The 19,625-nt window shown below is 42.7% G+C and overlaps 1 protein-coding gene across 2 annotated transcripts in view; it reads right to left on the reverse strand.

The window, feature by feature from the left end:
* LOC115103371 (nuclear receptor-binding protein 2-like) overlaps positions 1–18,358 on the reverse strand; it is a 63,565-nt gene extending 45,207 nt beyond the window's left edge. For both annotated transcript variants that reach the window (XM_029624273.2, XM_029624272.2), the window contains exon 1: positions 17,895–18,358. In XM_029624273.2, coding sequence (XP_029480133.1) covers positions 17,895–18,011 — 117 coding nt within the window. In that variant the 5' untranslated portion in view covers positions 18,012–18,358. The remainder of the gene's footprint in view (positions 1–17,894) is intronic.
* Positions 18,359–19,625: the final 1,267 nt, after the last annotated feature.

A 19,625-nucleotide genomic window follows, 5' to 3' on the forward strand; every position in this document is an offset into this window, starting at 1 on the left:
AGAAAAACAAATTTGATCCTTTTTCTAGATTAAATTCAAAGACAGCAGAATGTGAATAATGTGTAAGGGGTGTATAGATTTTCTTTATTTCTGGCATTAATAACCATTCACTGTATGCACTAGAACTACCTTTATTTCTGGCATTAATAACCATTCACTGTATGCACTAGAACTACCTTTATTTCTGGCATTAATAATCCTGTCTCCAAATCCTGTGATTGGACGTGAAGTAGAAAGCAACAGTATCCTATTTATTGGAGATGGTAAAACGTGAGAGGCCCATTTGTTTTGAATAGCCTAACTACATTTCAGGCCACACAAGGTCACCTTTAAAAAAAAAATCACTTAACAAGTAGCCACCCCACCACTGCTTTGGGAAACAGTGAAGGGATGGGGTTGGACTAACCGCTCAAATTCATAGACAGAGTTCCATGACATGCTTATTATTTTGAGTTCTGATGCGATACCCCAGTTTAACTCATTTAAAAAGGCATTTATAAGTTAGTTTCAAGTTTCACATTTTTTTTTACGTGTCTTACAGAAGTACAGTGAAATGCCTTTCTTGCAAGCTCGAAAACCCCAAAATGCAGTAATCAATAACAATGTAATACTAAAAAAAAAAAAAAAAAAGGTAGAACAAAAAATACACCAGATATAAAAAGACAACGAAGCTACAAACAGGGTCAGTCAGTTCCAGTCACATATTAACAATGTGAAAGGATACTGAATTGATAGTATATTCATCAATAATCATGGATGACCAAATCGCAGATGAAGGACAGCAGCACCGCCGCCTCACAGATCAACCCCCATCCCATATTGGAGGACACATAAGCAGTCTTCAGACTGTAAATACAGGCCCTCTTCATTAACGTCGTACCATAAATAAATAAAAACATGGACAAATTACAACATAAAAACAGAAACCTTTAAAAAGTTGGGTTCATACCATCAAAGAGTTGGCCACCAACCAAAAAAAACGTCAACAATGGGGAGAATGCATTGCATGACAATTTCACAAGCAAATAGCACTTGATAAACACAGTTTGACTGGCATTCGCATTTCCTCGTACACGTTGCAGTTCATGTCACAGCTCAAACATATTGGATACGGAAACTATCTGCAGTTAAGACGGGATAGTCTAGAAATGTTTATTTTTTTAAACACCGGTGTAATGTACTCCTTTTAAGTGGTCACTGTCAAATAAACAATAGTATCCAGAATTGTAGCCAATCCAGCACAATATTTAGATGTTCTCTCATTCATTCATTAGTACAGTGTCTTGTAGTTCTGTCTTGCACAGCGATGTAAACAGTTTGTCGGACCACTGCAGTCTTCAGTACGCATAACAGCAGGTTCTGATTACCATGCTTCCCCTAAAAAAGGTCAGGATGTATAATCTCTCACTCACACACATACCCAAAAATGGCACCCTATTCCCTATATAGTGCACTACTTTTCACTAGAGTCCTATGGACCCTGAACAAAAGTAGTGCACTATAAAGAGAATCGGGTGCCATTTGGGATTCAGACATTATCACTCAGTGGGAGGGCTGTTGTTGAGAAGAAACATCTATAAAACAAATACTTTACTGTGAGGTTTTTCCACCAGCGAGCCCGTTAAAAAAGTAACTTATTCAAGGCCTGAGTCATCCACTTTATCAAAATGTAATAGGCTGTGGTTTAGACTGGAGTTGTACGAGTGTCTTATTTGTGATGTGCATTGTGCACAATCTGCCTCAGACTCCGTGGCGTCTCAGCAGGCCAAATGGTGAAAGATTGGAGGGCTGGAAAACCACATACCCCACTGTGACCAACTGGATATCGAACCAGTGTTGCCTGCAGGCCTCCAGACAGTATTAGCCCTCTGAGGTAAAGCCGAGAGCACAGAACTTAAGTTTGGAATAAGCCCTAAAGTTTTTATTTATGTCACCTTTATTTAACCAGGTAGTTGAGAATAAGTTCTCATTTACAACTGTGACCTGACCAAGATAAAGCAAAGCAGTTTTACACGATTGGTTGTGTCTCTCTGTTGTATCAACACAAAAAAAAGCTATTGGTTATCAAAAGTACACCAACTAAAATAGAAAATATTATAGATACATATTTGAGGCAGAAGTTTACATTAGGGGGCCACTGGTTATTGCAATTCTAAAAATGTTCATGCAGTTTCTCTTTACCACACAAAGGTTGGTATGGCACAACAAAGCAGGAGTTGGAACCAAAATTATTTTCCCAAAATTACTTTGTGTTTGAACCATTATCCCCCCCCCCGTTCCACTGTTCTGATAAACTGGTTCGAACACAAAGTGTTTATATAAACTCACCCCCCCCCAAAAAAAAAAAGAAACCGTCCTCACAACTGCACTTATTTTTCAGCAAATTGAACATGTGTATGGCCCTAGCCCTCACCCTCCGATCCAACAGGTCCTAGACGTGCTCAATGGGATTGAGATCCAGGCTCTTTGCTGGCCATGGCAGAACACTGACATTCCTGTCTTGCAGGAAATCACGCACAGAACGAGCGGTATGGCTGGTGGCATTGTCATGCTAGGATGAACCTGCAGGAAGGGTACCACATGAGGGAGGAGGATGTCTTCCCTGTAATGCACGGCGTTGAGATGGCCTGCAATGACAAGCTCAGTCCGATGATGCTGTGACACACCGCCCCAGACCATGACGGACCCTCCACATCGATTCCGCTCCAGAGTACAGGCCTCGGTGTAACGCTAATTCCTTCGACGGTCAACGCAAATCCGAACATCACCCCTGGTGAGACAAAACAATCAGCTGTCTATCCTGTCTCCCTGTAGTGCTGTCTTCGGCGACTCACAGTACGGACATTGCAATTTCTTGCCCTGGCCACATCTGCAGTCCTCATGCCTCCTGGCAGCATGCCTAAGGCACATTCACGCAGATGAGCAGGGACCCTGTGCATCTTTCTTTTGGTGTTTTTCAGTGTCAGTAGAAAGGCCTCTTTAGTGTCCTAAGTTTCCATAACTGTGACCTTAATTGCCTACCGTCTGTAAGCTGTTCGTGTCTTAACGACCGTTCCACAGGTGCATGTTCATTAATTGTTTATGGTTCATTGAACAAGCATGGGAAACAGTGTTTAAAACCTTTACAAATGAAGATCTGTGAAGTTATTTGGATTTTTTCACATTTTCTTTGAAAGACAGGGTCCTGAAAAGGGGACTTTTCTTTTCTTGCTGAATTTAGTTCCTTTCTCAACCTTCGAAATATACACACACTTTTTACATTTAGTGCAACATTAAATTACGTCACCAAGCAATCAGTGTGACTAGATCAGCTTGCTGGAGCAGGTAATCTATAGTTGTTTATGCACTGGACAGACAAATGTAGGGTACGAGATGCGACTGAAATTTGAGGGTGGGGAGAGAGCAAGACAGGGTGGAGGAGGCTTGGCTTGAAGTGCTGGGCATCTTATGACATGCATTATCTGAATTAGGCCCACAGAATTATACCTACGGAGAAGCAGCTTCTATGGAGGAACTTTGAATGTCTTTGAACTTCAGAGAGTTGGCTTAACTAACGTTGGACCAGAGCTAGCTAACAAGCTTGTATGTGCAGAGCAGCACCAGAATAAAGCCCATCTTTAACTAGCGTTGGACAAGTTAATCCATTATTCTCTCTTTCTAATTTTGATTCTGAGAAACCTGCAATATTGCCTTATTTTACATGACCCATTGACAAAATGTTATTCCTTTGTTGCAGTGTTACATTGATCCACTTTGTCTGAAAAGCTTATAGAATGTGCCCTTCAAAATGGTTATTTCTTTCCCGCTTTTTGGCAGTAACCTTCATACTGGTTGAATCAGGCAGGAATCAAGCTCACAAAGCATGCCAGTTCCTGTACGCATGATGTGACCCGCATGTCAACAAATAGCAATTTGCCACAGTCACTGGCTAATTATCTCAGGCAGGCGATCACAGTCACCACAATTCTTAGTGTTTCCCCTTTGCCAAGGAATGCATTGTGCCAGAGAACTCAAGCAGTAAATTAAAACTCTTCAGCTCACTTTAACAGGATTGGGTCAATTCCATTTCAAGTCTGTTAAAGTCATACGTTAATGAAACATGTGTTAACAAACCCAGGGAACACGTCACAACATGGCCACGCTACCTGAGAGTTCCAGTCTCCCCCCCCTTTCGACACGTTATCAGACTGTCTGCAAGCATACAGGCTTACTGCTGTGTAAAAATAACTACACTGAACAAAAATCTGAAGGATTTTACAGGGATAAAGTGCATAAGGAAATCAGTCAATTGAAATAAATGGTCATTATTGGAGGCCGGTTGGAAGGCCTCACCCAATTCTCTAAAACATTATTGGAGGCTGCTTTATGGTAGAGAAATTAACTATGGCAACAGCTCTGGTGACCTGACCGTGTGGAGCAAGGACAACAACCTCTCCCTCAACGTGATCAAGACAAAGGAGATGATTGTGGACTCCAGAAAAACGAGGACCGAGCACACCTCCATTGTCATCGATAGGGCTGCAGTGGAGCAGGTTGAGAGCAGCAAGTTTCTTGGTGTCCACATCAAACAAACTAACATGGTCCAAGCACAAGTTGTGAAGAGGGCATGACAAAACTGCACATTTTAGAGTAGCCTTTTATTGTCCCCAGCACAATGGGCAAGTCCGTTAAGAACAAATTCTTATTTACAATAACGGCCTACCAAAAGGCCTTCTTTGGAGACAGGGGTTGGGAAAAATCTTGGCAAAAGAGAAATGCTCACTAACAAATTTGTGCACAAAATTTGAGAGAAATAAACCACTTGTGCATCTGGAACATTTCTGGGATCTTTTATTTCAGCTAATGAAACATGGGACCAACACTTTACATGTCACGTTTATATCTTTTTGTTCAGTATAATTACAAGCCACAAGTCATGTGAACGTTACAGTGGAAGCCACAATGTCATTCAAATTAATATAGGAATCCCTTGGTCATCTTGAGGGCTGTTTGCCTCAATATGCATACATTGTCCTCCACACTCTTTTGTCCCCTGATAGACATTTACTCCCATCGTTGGCATTGATTAGATTCATTTATTATGATTTGCATCTTTGGGGTCAAGTCTTAAGGCAGCATCTGTGGAGGCTGTAGAGTAACTCAAACCTCGGACACATTTACAGTATGAAGACAGTGGCCTTGTTCCTGCAACATTGTAAAAATCTAATTTCCCTTCAATAAGCCTTGAGATAAAAAGAGGAGATACTCCAGCTCACACGCTCCTCTTGATCTTGAAGCGTTCAGCTCATATGTAGACTACGGAGTTACTGTTGGCTTGTACAAAAACCCAACCAAGTGTTTTGGTGATATAAAAAGGTATCTCTTGTACCCAATATTTTCAAAGAAAGGATCATAGAGAACATTGAATAATTGTGTACTGGCTACCAAAAAGCATATTGAGGGTTACAAAGGAGAAAAAGAAAGAAAGATGATAACTGTGCTCTGCAAAGGTGTTTCCGATAGCAACCATATAATATCATGCATTACTCCAATGGTGTAGCCTGTTGTGTAATATAGTAATATTGTCCAGTTTAAACTGTAATATTGTCCAGTTTAAACTGTAATATTGTCCAGTTTAAACTGTAATATTGTCCAGTTTAAACTGTAATATTGTCCAGTTTATACTGTAATATTGTCCAGTTTAAACTGTAATATTGTCCAGTTTAAACTGTAATATTGTCCAGTTTAAACTGTAATATTGTCCAGTTTATACTGTAATATTGTCCACTTTAAACATTAATATTGTCCACTTTAAACATTAATATTGTCCACTTTAAAAAAGGACTTCTGTATTCTCCATCATTGGAATAGCATCTCTTGCAGCAGGACTTTTCAAAATGTCTCTTTTTGCCGATGTCCTTGACAACGCAGTGATTATTAAGTGCCATTCCAGCTACTCAAAACGTTACGGTAATTCTTGGCAAGTCGCTGTGCACTGTTTTGTAGACATATGTCACATGTCCTTATCTCACAGGGTCCATCACTATTGACTGTAAAGAATGTCGTCGGCGTGTGGATCCGGTGTGGTAGAAAAGATAATATTGATGTTCAATCTCATAGATGGGCCACATTATTGATTGCCCCGGCCGACCTTGGTGTCACGGCAGTTATCTGGAAAGCAAGTGTACAGTACACTTATAGTTCACTATATACCAGCCACAAACTTTAAGCGATGACTCATGCATCACGTGTGTTTAGCTGGGCCAGAGCCTGGCTGTGACAGAAGGCAACAAAAATGTAAAATAAAATACATCCATACATATTCCTGGGGAGAAAAGGTTGATCTCAGCCTCAGTAATGACAGATCTGAGAAGAAAGATTTTGTTGAAAAGGTCTTAAATTTTGGCTCTTCAAAAAAAAGAAAAATACTTTCTAACTGGTGTGACGACCCTCCCACTCTGTCTGCCGTATTCTCGCTTTGCTCTTGTTTCCTTATTAGGTGGTGGGCAGAGTTGGGAGGGTCGTCAGCTACATGGGAAACACCTGGGCCCGGTGGGTCCCAGGATAAATACACCACTTCCACATTCATGGAGGAGACTCTCTCCATGCAGACACCTTTCTAGATTTTGTTGTGTATCTTGGTGGCCTTTTGGTTGTTTGCTTTGGCACCTTTCAACACCCTGCATTATCACATTCATGTATGCAAAACACTCACTTACACTACTGATTACACACACCATTGTATATTGTACTTAGTTTACTCCTTATAACTCCACGTTGTCTCCGTTTTTGTTATGGGCTTCGAGCCGGTTCGTGACACTGGCGCTGAGGAAAAAATAAAGAGGGACTGAGGTAATGTAACTTCTCCCTCCAATCATTTACATCCCTTTGCTGCCCCTCCCCCCCTTCTTATTTTGGGGATCCCCCCCTTGAATGTGATGGAAAGGGAGCATTTTGAGGGAAGGTGACATGCTATTGCAAATTCACTAAAGTGAGAGGAGGCCTGGCCAATCAGTGGACCAACAAGTGGTGGTGTATTCATTAGTCGGATTCCGTTGCTAAAACGCTCTGCAACGGTAACTGCTTACCGTTTGCTCTATGAACCAACCGGCAGCAAACGAAACGGGGAGGGATCTGAATTTGGCCAGTAGAAACTTTTTCCGTTGCAAAACATTTTCCAATATAATTTGATTTGTTTAACACTTTTTTGGTTACTACATGATTCCATAGGTGTTATTTCATAGTTGATGTCTTAACTATTATTCTACAATGTAGAAAATAGTACAAAGAAAAACCCTGGAATGAGTATGTGTGTCTAAACTTTTGACTGGTACTTTACATACCAAGCCATGAACATGAGTGACTGACAGGTTTTCTGTGTAAATTCCCATGGGTGCAAAGCAACACCACACACTCACGGCATACGTTTACAAGTAGTGGCTAGAGCGTATTCCGCCCACAAAGCACAGAGTTTTAGAAACAAGTAAAAACGCCCACATCAGTTGCCTTTCCAAGAAATCTGGGGAGAAGAAAAACACAACAGGAACAAGGCCATCTAACAGAGCCCCATGTTGCAACACAGATGTCTTTCTGGATGTGCTTTTCGCTGGCAGTGAGCTGAGAGGGGGACAAAGGACAGAAACCCACATCGGACTTGCTTTTCTTTCCTAAAGGGGGCTATTCGGGTACAAACAAGCTGGTTGTCCTCAAAAGATTGCGGGTTCCAGAGAACTTAATAGGAACGTTCTTGTTGATGTGTTTCCTGATACGATCTGATAATCTACCCACCATCTCAGGACCTCTTCCTCGTGACTAGAGTCATATCGTCCAGAGGCAAAGCAGACTTATGGAAATGTGCCTAATTGTCCGGGTGAAGAGCACCCCCCATATTAGGCCTCTCAAATTGCCTGCAAACTGCCATGAAGATCATGGGTGTGATGCAGTAGCCTTCTTTACTGTTGAACAAACCGTTATCAGAGATTCTTTCAGACCGCTCCCATGTAATTCTCTGAGTATCAGCTTGTCCCCTCAGGCAGACCCTATTGGGTCGCTACGTGTAAGCTGAACAGGTACAAGCATCCTGCATTATTGCCATGTCCATCAAATACCTAAATAGCAATAAATTAAGTCGAGCTGTGTTCCCGAGTCACTGACAAAATGTGTCAGGGCAGTTGTGCAATATGTATGTGGTTGTACAACGTGTACAATATCTAGGACATGGGTAACGTGCAATGTATTTTTGTATGATGTTTTTTACATTGAGTGTGCAATGTACAGTGTCTAAGATAGTTTTCCCCTCGATACATTAAAGCTCTTCCTATCCTGCTGTACCACTTAATGGAGGGTTCAGCCAATCTAGACTGGAAATTAATTAAATTAATGTTGAGTTGTCTATATTAGGCCAGTTGTGACATCTACAATAATCCGTTATTTACTTTTGACACTACCCATGTTTATATTGTAAATACAGTCATACTTACAGTTTTAGTCATTTATCTGATGCTCTTCTGCTGAGCGATTTACAGGATAAATTTGAAATAAGTGCCATGGTCAAGGGCACAGACAGATTATTCTTTCACCTATCCTATTGTGTACATGTCAGGCTAGTACTAGACATACTAGTTGGGGCGGCAGGGTAGCCTAGTGGTTAGAGAGTTGGACTAGTAACCGAAAGGTTGCAAGTTCATATCCCCGAGCTGACAAGTGTCATATATATATATATATATATAAACATTCATACACATAGCTCATATATTATACAGTATTTGAACACTAACACAAGGTACAAATTTGTCATTCTGCCCCTGAACAGGCAGTTAACCCACTGTTCCTAGGCAGTCATTGAAAATAAAAATGTGTTCTTAACTGACTTGCCTGGTTAAATAAAGGAAGAAATACTACCTCTTCTATTACTGGTTGTCATTTGACTTATTGTTATTGATTATTGTACTGCAATGTTGAGGGAACTAAGCATTTCACTGCACCTTTTATACCTGCTATTAAACTGTGTACACAGCATTTACATGTGTTATTATTTGATTAGCTAGCATCATCCCCTGAATTACGATTAGTTAACATTTCCCTGATATTAGGATTATCGTGGATGCTGCATCTACTGACCTACATAGGACAATTCAAGGTACGGCTCAAAATATTGGATTAACTAACCGGTGTCAAACATCTAATAAAATGACCTGATGTTACTTTGTGACGACACAGAGTTATCATAATCTTGGGCTACGGGTTGAAAACCATGGGATTTTTTTGCTGTGACGTTTAAGCCATCAATTGAACCCAACGAAGAACCATACATGCATCTGGTAGGGACAATTTGAGTGATATGACATTTGTAGATATAATATATACTCATCCAGTTATATCTATAAAACTAGAAAATGTCATATCAACACATTTTCTAAAAACACATAGATTTAGGTTCTTAGTTAAGGTTTCAATAGCCAACCTTACTAACTACTACGGGTATAATTCATGCTTATTATAACACTGGCAAACAAGCAGGCAGCATTATGAAATTCTTCGGTTCATGAAATGTAATTTTAGTGAAATTATTTTTGGAGAGAGGAGAAGAAAGAGAAAGATCAATGTCGAGTCCTTGCCATTGAAGTTAATCTTTGTATTCAGGCTATTTTAAGTGGATTGGGTATTGTCATACATGCTGGTTCATGCATGGCTGAATACACTGTATAAAGCCATAAACAAACCTCATTAGGCTGCTATAGACATTTTTGTCCAATTTTGGGATGTTGACTGTAATACAGTAAAAAAATATATATATTTTTTTTTTTAAAAAGGGCCCAATTCAAGGAGGCTGCAAAGTGTCGGACTTCAAGATATTGCAGTTCGACTGGTCATTCATCAAAAAGGTCCCCAAATCAAATCCGTTACCGGGAGGAGAATGTCAACAAGTGCCTCCTGGAGTTATTACCTCTTCTTGAAGCCAATGCCATTGCAGTAGATTAGAACCTCAAAAGATTCTAATCTTAAGAGTTACAGAATGCCAGATCAACCCAACAGGTAATATTAAACAGGTACATTCAAAATGGAGGAAAATAACTTCTGGAGGCTACAGACAAACCCATAAACGTTGCTCACATGTGCGCAAATCACATCAGATACAGTAAACGGGCTAAATGGTTAGAATACCCATGTAAATACCAGCTAGGACACTCAATAGGACCTTGGGAAATGCCTTCAAAAGCCACTAGGGGAAACGGCCATAAACTCAAGTCTACTTGATGGTTTGCAGTCGGGGTTGGACAGGTGTAATCCCATGACTCTGGATCAGAAGGTTGCGTGTTTAATCCCAGTCATGGACACATTTTTTATTTATTTTTTTATCTCTATCCCAAACCTTAACCGTTTGGAATGAGTGCCTAAACTTGAACCTTTAACTTTGAAATTAAACGTTTGGAGAAATTTAATGGTACAGGGGAGCAGTAGCAACAAAAACACTTTGAAATGTCTAATTCTGCATTAAGACAGCTTGTTGGTAAATAAACCATTCTTAATTTTAAATAAAAATGTTTTGATGCGGTTTTAAAGTAAATTTACCTAACATTTCAGGTGATCCAAATGACTTCATTCCTGACATGTTCAGCTCTCTTTAAAAACAAAGGTCCCATTGTATTTCCCCAAATAGTGATGTTCTGTTCGCAAAACGTTTAACTTAAAAGTTTTCCCCAAATAAATGAAAATGCTCGCCATAAATGTGTATCCCCTATATACGGTAGAACCTACAGATGATAGGATGTTGCTTACAGTACTGCATTTATTCCAGTCTTCTTCAAAGCCTAGAGTCCACTACGAAGATTACAGCACAAGCACTTTCCTGATGGAAAGTTGAAGGTTATCTCCAGACATAACTCATGCTTTTGTCATTCTGGCACAGCTATGACTCGGCAAACGGGGCTCGCTCTGCTGATCGGCTTCCAAAAGGGCAGATTAGACTAAGGGAGCGAGTGTGTGCCAGTTTAAGAGTCTGGATCACTCTATATGATCGCTTAAAATTGCAATCGAGTCCAGATTTGAGAGGATTAAGAATAAAAAATAAAAAAATGTCTCAGTTGCAAAAAAAAAAACTAACCACTTGGTACACTAACCACTTGGTACACTAACCACTTGGTACACTAACCACTTGGTACACTAACCACTTGGTACACTAACCACTTGGTACACTAACCACTTGGTACACTAACCACTTGGTACACTAACCACTTGGTACACTAACCATTTGGTACACTAACCACTTGGTACACTAACCACTTGGTACACTAACCACTTGGTACACTAACCATTTGGTACACTAACCACTTGGTACACTAACCACTTGGTACACTAACCACTTGGTACACTAACCACTTGGTACACTAACCACTTGGTACACTAACCACTTGGTACACTAACCACTTGGTACACTAACCACTTGGTACACTAACCATTTGGTACACTAACCACTTGAAAAGTTAATATGAATTTACTCTGAACACCCGCGTCAAATATGAACAGAGAGATGGCCTCATCAAGCCAATGTCCTGGAAAATGATCACAGCGGGATCTACTCTCATTTAATTCCCCCCCGGCCAGACATCCCTCCAGCAGGTCCGAGATCAGATCCGCCAGCTCAATGGCAGTCTTGTGACGCTGCGGGTTTGCCGTCATCCACCAACAAGCATTTCTATTGTGCCAATGTGGTGCTTTCTGTTGCCTCAGATGTTAGCGGTGGCTGCATCTGCCTGAATTATTCAATGCATTTGGAAACATTAGCAAAAGTAAAATGTTCTATGCATCAGCTGTGTGTGTAATCAATCACACACACACACACACTTCATATATCATCCAATGTACAAACTGGATGACAGTTCTAAAAAAATACCTGTATGAGACAGTCACAGCTATACATTGGCAGAGGAATCTGGGGTTTCCTGTTATGTCAGTCAGTACCTTCCAGAGTCACAGTACACAACACTCAATCATTCATTTAATGGAAGGATACTTTTTTCCCCCCTTTATTTAACTGGGCAAGTCAGTTAAGAACAAATTCTTATTTTCAATGTCAGCCTAGGAACAGTGGGTTAACTGCCTGTTCAGGGGCAGAACGACAGCTCGGGGATTTGAACTTGCAACCTTCCTTCTGGTTACTAGTCCAACGCTCTAACCACTAGGCTACCCTGCTGCCCCAATGACCGGTTGTCTAAACTGAAAGCTTGGTAGATAGCAAAAAAAAAGAAGTAAAAAGTAAACTTTTTAAATAAAACAATAACTCATTGCCATGGTAATTTGCCAACACATCTATAGCGCAAAGTCTCTGGAAACAGTATGTCAAAATATGTGGAAAAGAGAATAGGCTAACAGATAATTACAGTCATTATTTATAATAAATAACATAATTGCAGTCTTTTATTGTGTTGGATTTGTCATTCAAATCTGACCAATGCTGAACCCTTGTCAAGGTTGACAAAAGGAGGGCTTATGCCCCCCAAGGGTTATGGAGGTATAGTGCCAAGGGCTAGGGAAGTATACTGCCAAGGGTAGGGAGGTATACTGCCAAGGGTTAGGGAGGTATACTGCCAAGGGTTAGGGAGGTATACTGCCAAGGGTAGGGAGGTATACTGCCAAGGGCTAGGGAGGTATACTGCCAAGGGCTAGGGAGGTATACTGCCAAGGGCTAGGGAGGTATACTGCCAAGGGTAGGGAGGTAAACTGCCAAGGGTTAGGCAGGTATACTGCCAATGGTAGGGAGGTATACTGCCAAGGGTTAGGGAGGAATACTGCCAAGAGTTAGGGAGGTATACTGCCAAGGGTTAGGGAGGTATACTGCCACGGCAGAGGGAGGTATACTGCCAAGGCAGAGGGAGGTATACTGCCAAGGGTTAGGGAGGTATACTGCCAACGGTTAGGGAGGTATACTGCCAAGGCATAGGGTGGTATACTGCCAATGGTAGGGAGGTATACTGCCAAGGGTTAGGGAGGTATACTGCCAAGGCAGAGGGAGGTATACTGCCAAGGGTTAGGGAGGTATACTGCCAAGGCATAGGGAGGTATTCTGCCAATGGTAGGGAGGTATACTGCCAAGGGTTAGGGAGGAATACTGCCAAGGGTTAGGGAGGTATACTGCCAAGGGTTAGGGAGGTATACTGCCAAGGGTTAGGGAGGTATACTGCCACGGGTTAGGGAGGTATACTGCCAAGGCAGAGGGAGGTATACTGCCAAGGCAGAGGGAGGTATACTGCCAACGGTTAGGGAGGTATACTGCCAAGGCATAGGGTGGTATACTGCCAAGGGTTAGGGAGGTATACTGCCAAGGGTTAGGGAGGTATACTGCCAAGGGGTAGGGAGGTATACTGCCAAGGCATAGGGTGGTATACTGCCAAGGCATAGGGAGGTATACTGCCAAGGGTTAGGGAGGTATACTGCCAAGGCATAGGGAGGTATACTGCCAAGGCATAGGGAGGTATACTGCCAAGGGCTAGGGAGGTATACTGCCAAGGCATAGGGTGGTATACTGCCAAGGGCTAGGGAGGTATACTGCCAAGGGCTAGGGAGGTATACTGCCAAGGCATAGGGTGGTATACTGCCATGGGCTAGGGAGGTATACTGCCAAGGGGTAGGGAGGTATACTGCCAAGGCATAGGGTGGTATACTGCCAAGGCCTAGGGTGGTATACTGCCAAGGGCTAGGGAGGTATACTGCCAAGGGGTAGGGAGGTATACTGCCAACGGTTAGGGAGGTATACTGCCAAGGCATAGGGTGGTATACTGCCAAGGCCTAGGGTGGTATACTGCCAAGGGGTAGGGAGGTATACTGCCAAGGCATAGGGTGGTATACTGCCAAGGCCTAGGGTGGTATACTGCCAAGGGCTAGGGAGGTATACTGCCAAGGGCTAGGGAGGTATACTGCCAAGGCCTAGGGTGGTATACTGCCATGGGTTAGGGAGGTATACTGCCAAGGCATAGGGAGGTATACTGCCAAGGCATAGGGAGGTATACTGCCAAGGGCTAGGGAGGTATACTGCCAAGGGTTAGGTAAGTATACTTAAAAAAAAAAAAAAACTAGTATGTGAAGTTTACAATAGAAATAGACATTGATTATTAGGCCGTTTCTATGTAAAGTCTTAATCATACTGGGTCCTAGCAGGAGAACAGTACTCTAAACAGCACTGTAACAGGCATACCTACATAGAGAACAGACATTTTATGAAATACACAAACTGGGGTTTCATACCTGGACGAAAGATGGGAAACACACTGCCCATGAAAGCAAAAGAGAAAAGAGGCTAATGTTGGTAATCTGTTGTTTCCACCAGGACACAGTCAATGCAGTTTCCTCATACTCGCCGTCTCCTAGAAACCACAGAGGTGGTGCCTTTCAAGCCTCCTCATAAAAAATCTAACAGGCATTCCTCAGAGCGACGGCGCTAACCATATTGAGTGGAAAAACTCTGCAAACAAACCTGGCTTTCAGTGTCTTTGTACGAATGGCTCGTTCTAACACGACACACCCTGTCCTAAAGCCCCTTGACACACACACACATACAAATACACAGGGGAAACAGTATCATCAGTAGGCCTTCACACAGACTCTATGGCAGGAGAACTGACTAGTATGGTATCATAGGTGCCGAGTTAGGGGGTGACTGGGTCAGACAACCCCCATTACCAGACATGTTTAAACATGATAAGTTTGTATACTTAAAAAAAAAAAAAACACGTATCTAGAGAATGCAATGAGCGAACACAAACTCAGAAGCCTTGTGTAGATTGCATTGTGTAAAAAGTTACCCACCACATGGTGATTTGATTGACTGGACACTCATTGGCCCATATTGGTATGACCATGACTTTGTTCAATTGTCAGAGCACCGAGTCTACAGGACCACTGCTGAATGTAAAAAAAAAAAATAATCATGATGTGATAAAAGATTGAAGGGAGGAACGAAAACCTGCAGCTCATCAGCTCTCAAAAGTTGGACAATTTTTTGCAACGGAGGTCTATACTATGGCTACGCCCCCCGTTGCCCAATGACGGAGGCCTATACTATGGCTACGCCCCCGTCGCCCAATGTCGGAGGCCTATACTACGGCTACGCCCCCGTCGCCCAATGTCGGAGGCCTATACTACGGCTACGCCCCCGTCGCCCAATGTCGGAGGCCTATACTACGGCTACGCCCCCGTCGCCCAATGTCGGAGGCCTATACTACGGCTACGCCCCCGTCGCCCAATGTCGGAGGCCTATACTACGGCTACGCCCCCGTCGCCCAATGTCGGAGGCCTATACTACGGCTACGCCCCCGTCGCCCAATGTCGGAGGCCTATACTACGGCTACGCCCCCATCGCCCAATGTCGGAGGCCTATACTACGGCTACGCCCCCGTCGCCCAATGTCGGAGGCCTACACACGGCTACGCCCCGTCGCCCAATGTCGGAGGCCTATACTGCGGCTACGCCCCGTCGCCCAATGTCGGAGGCCTATACTACGGCTACGCCCCGTCGCCCAATGTCGGAGGCCTATACTACGGCTACGCCCCGTCGCCCAATGTCGGAGGCCTATACTACGGCTACGCCCCCCCGTCGCCCAATGTCGGAGGCCTATACTACGGCTACGCCCCGTCGCCCAATGTCGGAGGCCTACTACGCCCCGTCGCCCAATGTCGGAGGCCTATACTACGGCTACGCCCCCGTCGCCCAATGTCGGAGGCCTATACTAGGGCTACGCCCCCGTCGCCCAATGTCGGAGGCCTATGCTATGGCTACGCCCCCCGTCGCCCAATGTCGGAGGCCTATACTATGGCTACGCCCCCATCGCCCAATGTCGGAGGCCTATACTATGGCTACGCCACCGTCGCCCAATGTCGGAGGCCTATACTATGGCTACGCCCCCATCGCCCAATGTCGGAGGCCTATACTATGGCTACGCCCCCGTCGCCCAATGTCGGAGGCCTATACTATGGCTACGCCCCCATCGCCCAATGTCGGAGGCCTATACTATGGCTACGCCCCCATCGCCCAATGTCGGAGGCCTATACTATGGCTACGCCCCCCGTCGCCCAATGTCGGAGGCCTATACTATGGCTACGCCCCCATCGCCCAATGTCGGAGGCCTACACTATGGCTACGCCCCCGTCGCCCAATGTCGGAGACCTATACTACGGCTACGCCCCCATCGCCCAATGTCGATGACTGCGTGCGACACCTATATGTGGTATGCTAGGGCCCCTCATAGTACTTCAAAATCATAGTTATTGAATTTCACAGCGAAGTGTCTGTGTACATACCACACTTCATCGCCCATTCACAGGTATCTCATTTGCCAAACCCCAGTCTCTCACCTAACCCCTATGCTGTCATAGTCTGTCAGGGGGAAAGTTCTCTCGTCTGTTGCACAACTGAACGCATTCAACCGAAATGGGTCTTCTGCCTCTGAATCAGAGGGGTGCGGGGATGGGTGATGCCTTAAAAAGCGACGTCCAAGAAAAAGAGAAGCTCATGTCGCTGACGTCTCTGAAGCGTGAAAAAAAAAGTGCGATCTCTAATATTTAGTGCTGTTCGATTGTCACTTCACCACCCAATAGCCGAACTTAAAACTATCGGAGCCGGTCGAGACCATGCTACTCTCAAAGGAGGATGTCTCCCATTTTGACCCCCCCCGCCACACAAATTTTTGTTGTCTTGCCAATGTATATACTTTGTAGACATGTCGTGTGCTCTGCTATTTTCCCATGGAATCCGCCTTGGATGTTTTTGATGCATCACAACAAATTCAAGTGGCTAAAGGGGCAACTTAAGATTTGACTATTGAAGAATGCAATGTAATAAATGCCTCCTGAGTTTAGTAATAGCGTCGTACCTCATCAGAGCACAAACTGAGCATGTTTTGCTCCATCGTCTGTAACACACACACACACAGTAGGTACAAAAGTGAGTACATCCCTCACATTTTTTGTAAATATTTGAGTATATCTTTTGTACTCACTTTTGTTGCCAGCGGTTTAGACATTAATGCCTGTGTGTTGAGTTATTTTGAGGGGACAGCAAATTTACACTGTTAGACAAGCTGTACACTCACTACTTTACATTGTAGCAAAGTGTCATTTCTTCAGTGTTGTCACATGAAAAGATATACTCAAATATTTACAAAAATGTGAGGGGTGTACTCACTTTTGTGATATACTGTATGTATGTATATAACTGTATAGGCTCAAAACTCTCCCATGGATGGTCAGTCTTTGCATCCATAACTTTGTCAATTAATTTGAGATGTCACATTGCTTCAGCCCCATCCTTGAGCTTTTTACCAAAACAGAGACAGACGGGGTGCAGATTTCCCCTTTAAAAGACATTGTGTGTTTGAGGTACACATGTTCTCCATAGTTCTACAGATCTTCAAATGCCTGAAGAAGCATTTTACCTATCAATTTGATATAATAATCCTCCTATATTCTGTGCATCACAAACAATGTCTTAAGAAGAGAGATCTTACTAAAATGAGTTGGACTGTTTTTAAGGCGTTCAAGACATGTTTTCATAATACATGATACAATGCCATATTTTGTTTTGTCAATGGCTATACTTTTCTCTACGTTTCTCGAAAACAACCAAGAGAAAAATCATAGTTGTTAGAATGTTAAGATTTTTTTTGTTTTAAGCTAGCTACAACATTTCAGGCATTACAGCATAAATATATTTAGCAGAAAGGACATGTTTCGCTGTCATGTAAGGCTAGTGGAACAGAGAAATGTATAGAAGTGACAATCATTTCATCTGCAACATTGTAGCCACCTGAACGTGACCCTTATTGCGCAACTGAAGAGTTCGGCATTCATTGGTGAAATAAAAACAAGCTGTACATTGCGCATGTGTCATCCACGAATTGAACAATTATCTGAGAAATACAGTACCTGCTCCTTTCGCTTCTGCCAGCGACCGCAAGGGCTTTCTTCCAAGATTTCACTCTCATCCTCGCTCTCTTCTTCTTTCCCCCGAGACCCCGAATTCTTCTCCTCGGACATGGTCATTTCAATCCAGTCAATCCCCCCCCCCTTTTTTTTTTAAGGAACGCGCGTTTATAAACTAAATTCCTATGTTTAGCCTACCAAAATTAATCCGGTATGCATAGGTTGCAAAATGCAGAAACTGTTACGAATTCTACGGTTTAACCTGCAGTCCGTGTCGTCCTCTCAAACCATATCCAACAATCAAATGAGTTGTCAAAACAAGCGCATACCCCGAGAAAGAGCCAATAGGGGATCTTCCAGGAGGTGCTGCAACACGCACAGCCGCTGTTGAACTGTGCTTGAAGTAAGAGCGGGTGGTATGCCACACTATACAGTCTTTCCATAGTGGCCTCTGCGGCTTTTTGTAAAAATAAAAAAATAAAAAAGATAAATGGGAAAATCTCAATCGTACAATCCTCGTGTCCTCTCTCCTCGTATCCTTTTCAAAACCCATTGGATGAGAAAGTCAGAGGTCCCGCCGCTCTGACTTTCTCCTCCAATGGATTTTGAGAAGGATACGATGAGAGAGAACGCGAGGAGCATACAATTGAGATGTCCCATCATTTCCTTTCCGTCGGACAAGTTTCTGTGATCTTTGGCCACTTCCTGAGTTTTTTCTAATGTAAATACTACCGTAAAAACTGAAACGAAAACGCACACCGATTGTGGGAGAGGACGTCTTTCTTTTTTTTTTTACCCACCTCCTCCCTAGCATATGCTCATGCAGTTCCCTCTTTTTGATTTTACATTGTATTTCATAGCCTACCTATGTTTAATAGGCTATTGTACTGATTAGCAATTTCCTTTGGGTTGTACAAGAGAGATTACATTCCATAATGTGTTTAAAAAGAAATAAAATATTGAACCTTTATTTAACTAGGCATGTCAGTTAAGAACTTGCCTAGTTCATTGAGACAGCACATGACAAAGGCCGAGGATAACCGCCCGGCTCAGGAAGTACACCTCGTGTCTCTGACCAGGTTCTTTGGCTTCAGCGCAGAGACCTTCTCCCTGGCCGAAAGCGTATTTTGTCAATACCCATGGTTCTTTAGGATCCCAAAACCATAAACACAGGCCGGGGGCAGACAGAGATAACCGCTTTAATCTCATTTTTATTTTCTCTTGAACTGCTTACAGGTAAATAACAACAACAAATAAAATAAAAAACAGGGTTGTTCTGGAATTGTGTGGCATTTGCTTCCCTTGCTATTGTAACCACGAAAAACACGTTAAAATTAAATAGTTAGCAAATTGGCTTACTTAGTGATGCGTAGAGTTGAAGTGTCATATTTTTGGGATTTAGACATATCTCATTTATTTGAATGCTAAAAAGTGAACAAAAAATATTAAATCTATTGTATAAATCAATAAAAACAAAGGCTAATTAAAATCACTCATTGATGATATACAAGGACCTTGAGCATTCTCTCCAACGGCAAACATCCATAGGGTCCTCACATTTATGACTTAGTAAAAGGGTGTGATTGGCTAATAATATTCCTTAATATAGGTGTCTAAATCCAGTGTCACTTGGTGTTACTCTATTTAAATGAAGGGAAATAACATTGTGATCAAAAAGATTAATCATATCACTTTAGTAAATTAAGGAATTAAGGAAACCTTAGATTTGAGCAT

Source organism: Oncorhynchus nerka, linkage group LG20 (assembly GCF_034236695.1).
Source record: "Oncorhynchus nerka isolate Pitt River linkage group LG20, Oner_Uvic_2.0, whole genome shotgun sequence".
Taxonomy (NCBI): Eukaryota; Metazoa; Chordata; class Actinopteri; order Salmoniformes; family Salmonidae; genus Oncorhynchus; species Oncorhynchus nerka.